This window comes from Hydra vulgaris, chromosome 14 (genome assembly GCF_038396675.1).
Source record: "Hydra vulgaris chromosome 14, alternate assembly HydraT2T_AEP".
Lineage (NCBI taxonomy): Eukaryota > Metazoa > Cnidaria > Hydrozoa > Anthoathecata > Hydridae > Hydra > Hydra vulgaris.
In genome coordinates, this window is record NC_088933.1 from 24675001 (window position 1) to 24687858 (window position 12858).

General features: G+C 26.2%; 1 protein-coding gene across 6 annotated transcripts in view; it reads left to right on the forward strand.

Annotated features, from left to right (window-relative positions):
* Positions 1–12858, forward strand: part of LOC100201739 (uncharacterized) — a 30219-nt gene that overhangs the window by 12489 nt on the left and 4872 nt on the right. For all 6 annotated transcript variants that reach the window (XM_065817605.1, XM_065817606.1, XM_065817607.1 and 3 more), the window contains exons 4-5: positions 6675–6837; positions 10469–10638. In XM_065817605.1, the coding sequence (XP_065673677.1) occupies positions 6675–6837; positions 10469–10638 (333 nt within the window). The remainder of the gene's footprint in view (positions 1–6674; positions 6838–10468; positions 10639–12858) is intronic.

Consider the following 12858-nt stretch of genomic DNA (forward strand, 5'->3'; position numbering starts at 1 on the left):
ACAGTTGTAAATGTAGGAGTGATTTTAGATGAATATCTGAAATTTTTTTTGAATGTAAATTGAACCCAGTTTCATCCAAGAATAACATTTAAAAATAGTCAATATTTTTATATCAAATAGAATAACTTTTTCTTTCACTAATTATTTTTGGTGAACAGGTGAATTCAGAGACCTTTCTTAATCTTTTTCTTGTAATTTCAAGCTTCCTAAGGTAACAAGATATAGATGGTTGGGATATGGTATTCCATTTTCTTGAAGCTTTCTGACCATTCTACCCTGCATAAGTGAATTGTCTTGAATACATTCAGATAACAACATTGTTATCTGTTATTTTAATGATACATTCAGATAACTACATTCAGAATACGTTTTAGATAACAACAAACATTGTCTTGAAGCGTCTTGAATACATTCAAATAACAACATAGCACAAGAGTCGGAGCTTTGCTTAAACCACTATTCTATAGTATGTTAAAACAATCACTAAGATTATCCTTAGTTGATATTATAGCCTGCCAAATTCTAATGTTGGATACTCCCAAATCAAAAATTGGCTATCGAGCTATACTTTCCCCTCTGTCCAATCTTATTTTTATTTGTTTAATTAATGTAGAAAAAATTGGTACTCTTTTTTTCTTTCTTATATTTCTGACAGGTTCACTTTCATTAAAATTATTTTCCATGGAGCATAAATAACCAAAATATATTTAAAATAATAATGGTTTTGTGATGGAATAATGCGGTATTAATGGATGAATATATCATTTATTTTTAAAAAAAAAAAGTTTTATACAAACACTATATAATTAATAATAAATCGTTATATAATTATAAATAAACTGATATATAATTATTAATAAACTGGTATATAATTATTATAAACTGATATATAGTTATTAATAAACCGCTATATAATTATTTATAACCCTGTAAATTAAAATATAATAATTTATTTAAAATAATTTATTTTTTAAATTTAAATTTACAGTTTTGCAATGTTACTACTTTTTGTCAGTAAAAAATGTAAATTGTTTTCTGAAGAAAACAATTTACATTGTTTTTTGATGAAACATTGAAAAAATGTCAATCAATGTCAACTGCAACAAAAAACATTGGCTCAAATAGCTTTTACCTGGTTTTACTATTGTTCAAAAATCACAGAGAGTATTATTAATCATACACAGGAATCATATAAAAATGTTTTATCTCAGTTTCAAAGTTCTAAAAAACTTATGAAACAGGTAATTAAAAAAAAAAAAAACAGAAAAAGATTATTTAAAATATTTATTAAAATGGTTGCCTATATTTATTAAATATTTATTAAACAGCCTGGTTTTTATCTTTGCTGTTGCAATAGACTAACTTTTTATTAATAACTTAAGTTAATACTTTATTCATAATCTTATATTATTATTTCTACTACTTTGAATATATTTAAAGTGACATACATTATCTGAATTAAATAGATATTGGCGCATTGGAGTGTTTATACATTGACTGAGGGTTTTGGTTTGGACAGGCAGTCTATTTATCTTAAATTTTAAAACTTTTTCTGTCTTTTTCTTATTTATTTTTTTGTTTTTTGTTTTTATTTTGATTAAAGAAAACTAACCTTTTAAATTCATTTTTATTACAATCTTTATCTATCTTAAGGGTCATCCACAAATTGTTGCGTGATAAGGAGGAGGGGGTAGCAATTTTATGACAAATAGTTACATTCAGTGTTGTGGTGCTACATTTTTTTTTAATTTTATTTTTTTAAGTTTAATCTGAAAAATCTTTTTTATTGATTAAAAGACTGCCAAGTCTAAAACATAAACTCATGTTGATATACACTCGACTGCGGCTGTTCCAACTTAACATAAATTGGAATTGACTTTTTAAATTAACTTATTAAATAAATTGAATTTTATAATATGAATTGAATTGAAAAGTTTTTTATAGATTGACTTTTTATAAATTTTTTATAAAATTTTATAAATTATAAAATTTTTATCAATTGCTTTAATATAAGTTGATTTAGTCGATTAATGTAGACTAAGCTGCGTCTACAATTTTATGAGTCAATGATATAGCCAATATATCATCAATGAAAAAATATTTAATAATAATATGATTATTAAATAAAAATAATTGTTATTATTAAACAATAATAGTTATTTCGCATTAGTATTAAATATTTAACTTAATGCTACTAACTTATTGCTAAAGAAGTTATTTAAATTATATTTATCAAAAATTAAATATATCTTCAGAGGTTTTTTGTCCGTTTAGTCACTGTTACTTTATACAACTTAATATCGAACTATAGGAATGCAAAAAAGAACATATGTACATTCCACTTCCTCCAAACCTATTCAAGTCAGTCAGTATATGTAACTACACTGCAACTGCACTAATATAAGTCAATTTAAGTACACATTTATTATTGTTCTGTGAAACTTTAAAAATAATAAATAAATAATTAAACAACAATAATAGTTAAAACATGTAAAACAACTTTCAGAAAAAAGAATCAAATCCAAAAATTTGTTTTATTAAAAAGAGTTGAACCCTTGCCCTTGATAGCCCGCCTCATTTTGTGGAAGTTTAATCATCCACAACTCTATGCTAATGTATGGTATATTTAAAAATTAAAGAATTTAAACATTTTTTGCGTACAAATAATAGTTTTTAATGGGCTTTTTATTTTTACACACATACAAATACAATACGCGTACAAATGACTTTTAAAGTAATATTAAATAATAATAAAAATTTATATGTATTAAAATGTATTCATTAGATAACTAAAAGCAGTTAAGTAAATTAAAAATATTATCGTATTTAAAATCAAAAAAAAAATTTAGTTGGGAGGGTTACAAGTTTGTTGCATAATTTTAAGGGGGAGAGGTCAGTAAAACATGACAATTTGTAACTGGGGAGGGGTCCAAAATTGTGTGGTGTAATTTATGGACGACCGCTTATCTGACAGTTATTAAATGCTAATAGAAATTTTTTTTTACACAGCAATTATTTTCTGTTAAGTTACATAACTAATTTATGCATTAGTGGTGTAGTGGTAGAGCACTCACCTCATAATCAAGAAGTTTTGAGTTTGATCCCCGCCACATCCCTGGTAGTACTGCACTCAACTTGTTTCTCTACACAGCGGCCTTATTCATCAAGGTTCATGTTTCGGAGTTATAGAGTTGAGAGAGGGTTGTAGCCACAAAAGTAGCCTCCTTAAATGTGGTGACCTTCTTGACCTTAGAGAGGTGAGTAATTAAAAAAAAAGTTTTTGCATTAATGTTTTTACATATAAAATTAACTATATGCTAATGTATATGCTTGTTAAAAGCATGCACTGAAGAATTTAACCTTTATAAAATAATGTAGGTCTGGTGGTCACAGGATATAATTAAACAAAATCTTTTTTTATTTTTATTTTTTTTTATTTTTTTCAATTTATTAACTTCATATTGAAGTTAATAAATTTTAAAAAAAAAAAACTTTTTTTTTTTCAATAAATTGAAATATTTTAAATAAAAAGGCTTAATAAAGATTTAACTTCATTTTTATTTTTATTCTACCTGGATTCACAAAATCACTTAATGCTTATGTTAAATCCGTAATGCATAAGGCTTTCAAAAAGGCTTACACAATTTATTTTGTCAGCAATAATTTTTTCTGCAATCTTAATTACCTGGTCGAGGAGTTTTATAATTCGATATGGACAAGGTTTTAGCATTTTAAACACTGCACATTATTGTTACAAAAGTTTAAATGCCAGATGCATAAAATATACTCATTACTGGTCAAGCAATTTTTATTACTTGATATAGACTACATTGTAAAAGTGTCTTCACCTTCTTTATAAATTTTTAACATTGAACTTTTCTTATGATTACTTGAATTATTATCTTTATGTACATCACATTGCAAAAGCCTATTGAAAACCAAATGAATGAAATCAAAATCCAAAATGCTTATTCAACATTTTTGTGTATATTTCCATCTAGCTATTTTATACATTTTAATTCTCATGTCCATATTTTCTCTGATTATTTGCTTTCCAACTCTATACACTTATTTTGTCCTCTAATTATAACATCTTACTAAATAACTTCTGCTTATCTGATTAAACTTTGTATAGAGCTTATTTTGCCTTGCGCCTAATAAAGCAATACAAATGTTTTTTGTTTTTTTTGTTCTTTTTTATGAATTTTTCCAATTTTTTATAAAACCATGTGTTTTATACTGCAGTTTTACCTATTTTTCCATTCCATCGTTGTATTTTTTTCATGTCTCTGAATATTTTTTCATCTAATTGGTGATCAGTACTTTATTGACAGTGTTATGGCTTTTTTTCACCAAGTCAGTGAAAAAAATCATCATACTGTCAATAATCAAAAGTTTCTACTTTATACAAGATTAAAGCCTAAACTTTTTTTTTTTTTTTATAACAAAAACTGAATTATTTAATTTCAAAACTTAAGCAGTATGAAAATAACATGGATCTCTAATGTATGTTTTTTAAAATTACAGAGTTAAATTTATTTTTTTGTTTTAAACTGGTTTATTGACATTATAAAATGGACCGATGCAAAATTTAATTTTTATTCAAAAACTCAACTAAACATGCAATTTGTCTAAAATCAATGATAACTTCGCTACCAAAGCTTCAAGGTCACTACAGTCTAAGAGTTTATTCTTTTTTCTTTTTTTTTAATTTTAATTATTTTATTTTATTTGAAACTCTATTTCAACCCTCAACTCTGAAACACAAACCTTGTTAAACAAGACTGTTACATTGAGAAAAAGCTTGAGTGTGATTCCAGAAGCGTAGTGTGGATTTGAACCTTGAACTCCTTGATTATGAGCCATCTGGTTTACCACTAGTCTACAACTAAATTTTTTTATGTCCTAATATGATTTTTTACTCTTTTTTGTTCCATATTTATCACATCTGGTGTTTGATTATTGACAATGAATGTGCTACCAAAAATAAATACAGATTTTTACTGTTACAGTAGGGGAGACCGGGGCTAGTTGGCTTGGTTTTTACTCTATGAGCTCTGTAGCCCTTACAGTACATTTTTTTAAAAATATTAAAGTGTAGTCTTAAAGAGTATGGATTAGGGTATCTTATAAAATTTGCATTCATTTACAAAAAAAAATTCTTGGGGCCTTTCTGGACCCTCAAAAAAAAAAAAAAATTTGCGCCAACTTACCCCACCACGGGGTAAGTTGGCACAAGCTATAAAAATGATTATTAATGCATTATTAAGTGCAAAATTAATAGAAATTTTTTTAAAATTAATTTTACAACAATTTTATCCTAAAATTTAATATTACTTTTAGCTGGTACCAAATATTAGTCCGTATAAAAGCCAAACAGTAACCCACCTTTTATCTGTGGAAAAAAAAACTAAACTAAATTTTTTTTAAATTTTTTTGTAAGAATAAATATTTTCAATATTGTTAAAAATAAAAAAAATACAAAAAAATAATTTTATAAAAATATATATTTTTTTCCATAGTAAATGCTATGAGCCAACTTACCCCGTGAAAAGTTTGTCAACTTACCCCGAAAGGTTTTTTTTTAATAAACAGTCTATAGATCCTGAAAAACAGCAGCTTTGAAAAAAAAGTCTGACTGGATATAGTAAACCAATTGTGACTGGAACTTTTACAATAATTTTTTTTTCATACGACTAAATATTTTCTTTGTAAAGTAAAAAGGAAGCGATGTTCTAAAAGTTACGTTTTTGTCCAAAAAACGCATAAATCTCAATATCTCCCATGCGCATGCGCGAATCCTGACAATACTACAGTGATAGATAAAATGGTTAATGAGGAAGTTTCTGAGTAATTTTTGTCACTTTCTGATGAAAGGCTCTAAAGATAAACGCAGTTCGTCAACTTACCCCTGCGGCCAACTAGCCCCGGTCTCCCCTACACTAATAATGACTTTCAAACAACTTTTCTTAAGTAGATACCATAAAAATTGATAAAATTTATCAAACAAGTGTTAAATTGCTATTTTAACTTAACACTGAACTATTGCAGCAAAGTTTGAATTACCAGAGATGTTTCTCTGTTAAGAATGTAAAAAACTTAGACAGCAAGAGTTGTTTATTGTTGTAACAAATAACTGTCTTTTATTATGTTATTATTATATAGCAGTAAATAACTGTCTGTTTTTTACAATAAGCAGGAAGTAATAAAACTTCTATTTTGTGAAAATTAATGTAATGTTTTTCAAAAATTGTTAATATTTTTATAAAAATTTTCTGAATACTTTTTTTAAAGATTTCTCTTAACAATCTCCTAATGTTATTCCTCGATAATTGTTGAAAGTTGTTTTATATAAGTCTTGAAATGTTTATTTTATGTTCTTTATGTTTATTTTTAAAAAACTCAGTTTTTATTTAAAACAGCTGGAATAAATTTGTATAAATTTTTTTTTGTTTTTGTTTTGTTTGTAGTGGTCACAAACATTTGTCTTAACTAATTCAACTAATTTTATTCACTATCAATTAAGTTTGTGTTTTTGTAAGATACATTCAAAAGGATTTAACTATTATACCTAAAATATTTTAGTATAATATCTAAATATTAACCCACTAAACTGTTAAAAAAAAAGTTAAATATAATAGTTTTTTAACAGTTTACTGATAATAATTATTTAGCTTTCAACACCTAATTTATCAAGATCAGATGCTTCACGAGTTGATAGTCTAGTTAACACTGGAAATTCACTACCATTGTCTCCTTTCCTTGATAATGTGCAAACTCCATCTTTCTGGCCAACCCAGGTGTGGCCAACACCAGTTTGGTTATGTTTCTTAAAAGGTTTTGTAAAAATATTTTTAATTAAATTTGAAAATTTGATATTCTTACATATATATATATATATATATATATATATATATATATATATATATATATATATATATATATATATATATATATATATATATATATATATATATATATATATATATATATAGATAGATAGATAGATAGATAGATAGATATAGATATAGATATAATTATTACTATTATTATTGTTATTATTATCATTTTTATTATTATTATACATATGACTAAATATGATTTTATATCTTAAATGCTTTTTTCTCTTTGTTCTTAAAGGGTTTTTTAAATATCTTCACAAAAAAAAAAGTTTTGAATGGTTCCTAATAATGTTCTAATATTCTTAAATCTTTTATTCTTAATTATATTCTTTATCTTAAAGTGAATAATTAAAAAAAAGCTAACCCTTCTTGGTTGTAACTATGTTAAAGACCTTTTTTTTTTAATGTTGTCTCGGCTTAACCGGAAATATTTGTTTTCTAAAAACTACAGATGAATGAATGACAAAGGTGTTGGGTTTTACTTTTCTTCTCGCCTCAGGATTAGGATATGTAGGAAAGTTAAGATTTAAAACTTAAGATTTTGTAGACTTTTATTTTATTATTATTTAATACAAGTTGAATACAAAAAAAAGGTCTATAAGTATTAAGGTGCATGTTTTTAATTTTTTTCTGATTTATCACTCTTTTATTTTTTTATTTTTTTTCACCAAAAAATTGAATGCTTTATGTATATGTATATAGCAGTAGCTATTAGTATTTATTGGTAAACTTGCACTTTTTGTAAAAGTTGTAAAAAAAATTTTTGTAAAAATTTAAAAGAAAGTTTTCATTATAAAATTTTATTTTTATTTTTAAATAACTATTCTAAGGAGTTTCCAAAGTTGCTTAAACTATTTGATGTTTTAAGCCATATCTAAATGCTTAAAAATTTTAACAAATAAAATTAATACTTTGTTATAAAGTAGTATGCACTTAAAGGGATCCCAAAGTGCCGAGACAAGTTGTGTTTATTTTAAAGAGAATGATAAAAAAAATTGTTTGGACAGAATTTGTTTAAGTAAAACAAAATAATAAATTATACTAACAAAAACAAACTTTGTTGTTTTACTCGAAGCTCCTTGTCTCCACAGTAGCAATTCTCTCAGAGTCTTTAAAATATACAGACTTTATAATTTATTCAAGCGCGTTTAATTCCAAAAAGTTTTAGTAAATGACATTAAAGAATTTTTTTTGAATCAATGTTTTTTGTTATTGTTTTATTTGTTTTTTTAAATAGCGTTTATTATCAATCGTATGACTTTCCTATATATTTTATAGGTAGCTAAACATAGGAATATTTTTTTATAGAGCGTGAGAACTTAATAAAATTAAGATTTTTATATTACACTCTTAAATAAAATAAATATATAAAATAGTCGTTGATCACTTTATATATTCTGAATCTTTTATTTCTTTTTATGTAAATAGTGTGAACTTATTAAGTTTATCTAAGCCGTTTATTACTATGAGGTTTTAGTTCTCCTATCGAAATAACATTTAAAAAATTTTTAAATTTTTAATTAATAAATGGTTTATAATTACATCATTTATTAGAGACAATAGGCGAGTTCTTTGATTTATAGTTAGAAAATATTATTAAGTATGTCAATTTAGTGGAAATTAATAAATTTTGATCATTTGCATATAAATATTAAAGTAATTTTGTATTTTGCATTTTGATTTTGATAACTAAATGATTAAAATGTTGGCAACTCCATACCGTTTCTCTTAAAAAAACCTCTTAAAAAACCTTAACCTCTTAAAAAAAAGACAGAAAAAACCTGTATGGATAAAAAAAACGAAATAGTTGAAAATCGTAACAGCTATTAGAATTTGAATTTTGATATTGCTAAAACATCAAAACCAAGCCGTTTAAGTGTTGGCGCTGAAAAAAATGTTTTTGTTGCGTTGAAATTACAAATTAAGTAACATTCTTTAAAATATAAACTGATGTGCGCAGTATTAATAATAGTAATAATAACAAACATTAACTTTTTTTGTTTAACAATGGTGTTAATATGGGTATTGTAAAACTATGACACTTGAAAAAGAATGTCTTTGTTGCATTGAAATTACAAATTAAGTAACATTCTTTAAAATATAAACTGATGTGTGCAGTATTAATAATAGTAATAATAACAAACATTAACTTTTTTTGTACATATTGGCCATGTAAAGTAAAAAAAGTTTTTTTTAAAGATCATCTATGTATAACAGTGCATGAAACAGACAGCTTTTTATTAATTAAAGCAATAAATAATGTTTTATGGCAATAATTCAAGACAGATGGCGATTAAAATTGTTATTGTGTTGAAGCACGCGTTAAAAAACATATTTAATATTCCCTAATTTATATGTTGTATTTGGCAAGTATTTTACATTTCTCTTATCAAAAAACTAGCAAAATTGAAAGTGAAAGGTTTTTCATTAAATGATTTCGATTTCAAAATTGACTCAATAATAATACACTTTTTTCGCAATCTTTAACAGTAATTATTTAACTTTAAAAATAAAATAAAATGAGCAATACATGTTTAATAGAATAAATTTTATTAAATATATCTTGCTTGATTAAATAAGTATTTCGAGAATATATGTAACCCAATGAAAAGTTTAGCAAATAAGGGGTCGTCCAAAATATATGTACGCCTGAATTTGACCCTTCTTCCCACCCCACCCACCCCATTCCACATTTTGCTATAGTTTTTTTGATTACCTTCCATCTCCCTAAAACTATCTACGCTCTTAACCTACCTACCCAATATTTTATATTTTTTTTACATTAGTGTCTCTATACTTTTATTTTAATTGACCCCCTGCCCTCCATCTCATATACGCTCTTAGCAGACCCTCTCTCCCCCACCCAAGTGTACATACTTTATGAACAATCCCTAAATGCTGTTAATTAAACTCTTATAAGGTTAAAAAAATATAAAATAATTTTTTTAACAGAACCTTTATACAGATAATAATAATTTAATAACAATAAATATAACACAAAATTAATTTACAGCAATAAACAAGCTTAAAATGTCTGAAATACTTTATTATTATTTTTAATGCGAACTTTGTAAAAATAACAAAATAATAATAATTTAAAATAACTAAGAAAATTCTATAGTAATTTTTGATTTAAAAAAAAAAACTTTTATATAATGATAAGTAACTAAACAAATTCTTTAATAATCTAAAGTGAAAAAAAAAATCTATAATTTGCTAACAAAAAAGTTTTGAGATTTCTTATTGAAATTCTACAATGACGTCATTTACTAAAACTCTTTGGAATTAAATACGCTTGAATAAATTATAAAGTCTGTAGATTGTGGCGTATATTTTAAAGATTCCAAGAGAATTGCTACTGTGGTGATGTAGAGCTTCGAGTAAAACAACAAAATTTGTTTTTGTTGGTATACATTTATTATTTTGTTTTACTTAAAAAAATTCTGCTCAAACATTTTTTTTTATCATTCTCTTTAAAATAAACACAACTTGTCTCAGCACTTTTGGATTCCTTTAATACCAAATTTTGAGCTTTTTTATTAATTATATAATAAAATTTTCTGCAGGTTGTAATGTGAAGTTTGAATTGGATGATAAAGAGTTTATGAAAACTGAAGATATTGCTGTATTTTGCACAACACCTGGAGGGCGTCGACGTGATGATATGAATTTTTATACAAGTGGCATGAAAGTTCGAGAAATCAAAGAGGAAAAGCCTAGTTTTACATCTGCCAGAGTATGGGTTGCTTTTTTGAAATGATTTTATGTTGCTAAAGTTTTTTTTGTTGTTGTTGTTATTTTGCAATTTTTCTATAGCTAAAAGGTCACTCGATTATAATGAAAAAATTATTCTTAATTTTTATAAAATTATTAAGAGATGAAAAAAATTTCAACATAATAAAAGTTTTATTTTATAATTTTATAATTTTTATAATAAATAATTTTTAATAAATGTTGATCTCCATGAAATTGTAGGAGACCATTACATTTATGTCGATTGTTTTTCTCCCATTTTTGAAATTTTTTATTTCCTCCTGACCCCGCAAAAAAACTGCTGCATTGTACTGAAATGTGTTTGAATTTATAACCATTAGCTATTTGTGTTGATCAATGATTTTTCTGAACTTTTTTTCAAGGTCCAAAACTCCAGTGGTTTTTCAGATCTAAGCATGTTGCTAATGGCACCTATCTGGTTTTCTGCTATTTGATAGCTAACATTTTTAAAGAAAAAGATTTAACAAAAGACAAATTAAGAATATTGTTAGTCAAATTCAATATATACAAATACACGCACTATATATGTGTGTTTGTGTGTGTGTGTATAAACACACACACATACAGTGGTGTGAAAAATATTAAAACCATTGTTGAAAAAGTGAATTTTTCTAATATTTTATAAAGACATACACACAATGCGATAAAATGAGCCTAGTTCAGTATTTTGTGGATGCTCCTCTAGCTGCAATAAGTTTTTCAACCCTCTTAGGCATCCCATCAATCAGTCTTGGACACATGTATTGAGTTTCTGAATCATGTGTCCAAACCTCTATGAGCATCTCAATCAATGGGACTTTTGTTGTTGGCTTTCTGTCTGCAATTCTCTTTGTGACCATCATCCAGAAGTTTTCAATCGGGTTTATATCAGGTGAATTACCAGTCCATGGTAGGATAGGAACATTATGGTTCAAAAAGTTTGTAACAGAGCATGCTATATGACACGGTGCGCCGTCTTGTTGGAAGATGAAACCACCATCAGGAAAATGAATTGAAAGTTGAGGAAGAAGTATTTTCTCCAATATGTTGATGCATTGATGTTGATCCATTCTGCCTTCAACAATTCTAAGGGGTAGTTGTTGAAGGCAGAATGGATTAAAACACCATGAGAACTTATCATCGACCATACCATTACTGAGGTATGATGCTTGACGGTCTTTACCAGATGTTGCAGTTGAAATTCTTCCCCAGAACGACGGCCCATGTACTGACATTTATTATCGAGTATCTTGAGCATAGACTCGTCACTGAAGCAAACCTAAAAATACAAACACACGGTAAAAGTCTTGAGCATACATTAGATTTATATCCTGTAATCACTGCTTACATGTTCACTTCATTTTGCATTCATGCAATAAACATAACCATTGCTACAATGTTCGATACCTATGGACATAAAACAATTGCACTAGCGGGTAATGCATGATATTAAACATCATTATTACATGAAAAAATGTTAGATTTTGCTTCAACTTAGAGGACATGATTACTTCAACTTAGAGGACATGATCTTATATAAAAAATAGTACCTTTCTCCATTGTTCTGTGGTCCAATCTTTGTGATCCATGGCCCATTGCAACCGTCGCGTTTGTTGAGCATTGGTCAAGAGCAGTTTTTTGCGTGGTCAATACTGCTAGAGATGCCTAAAAAATCTGCTTTAACCCACCGTGCAATAAAACCATTCTGACATGATTCTGAAAATAGGCAAAACTTTCTTACAATTAATCGACACACTTTAAAAAACCAATCTGCTTCATAAACTGTTTAACCAATAAAAGTCAGCTACAGCTGCGCAAGCAACATAGCGAAAACTATAAAGAATCATAACAGTAAATTTATTTCGATGAACCCAATGGCCATTTTAGCTTGCACTTGTAAACTAATCGAAACCTGCCCTATGACGATAAAATTTCAAACAATTTTATTATAGTTATTTTTTAGTTCTGATTTTTTTAATTGGAGACTTATTATGTAGTTTTTAAGCATTTAACAGTTTGTTGTTACTTCATAACATTTAAATTACGAATAAGTATGAAACTGCAAACTTAAATAACAATATTACAAGTACAATATTTCACCTTTAATACTGCTTAATAATATACATCTAGCAAACTTGTCAAATCAAGGTCGCCATTTTAAAATAAGGTCTGAGTGGGTTCCAAAGCTTTTTTAACTTAATTT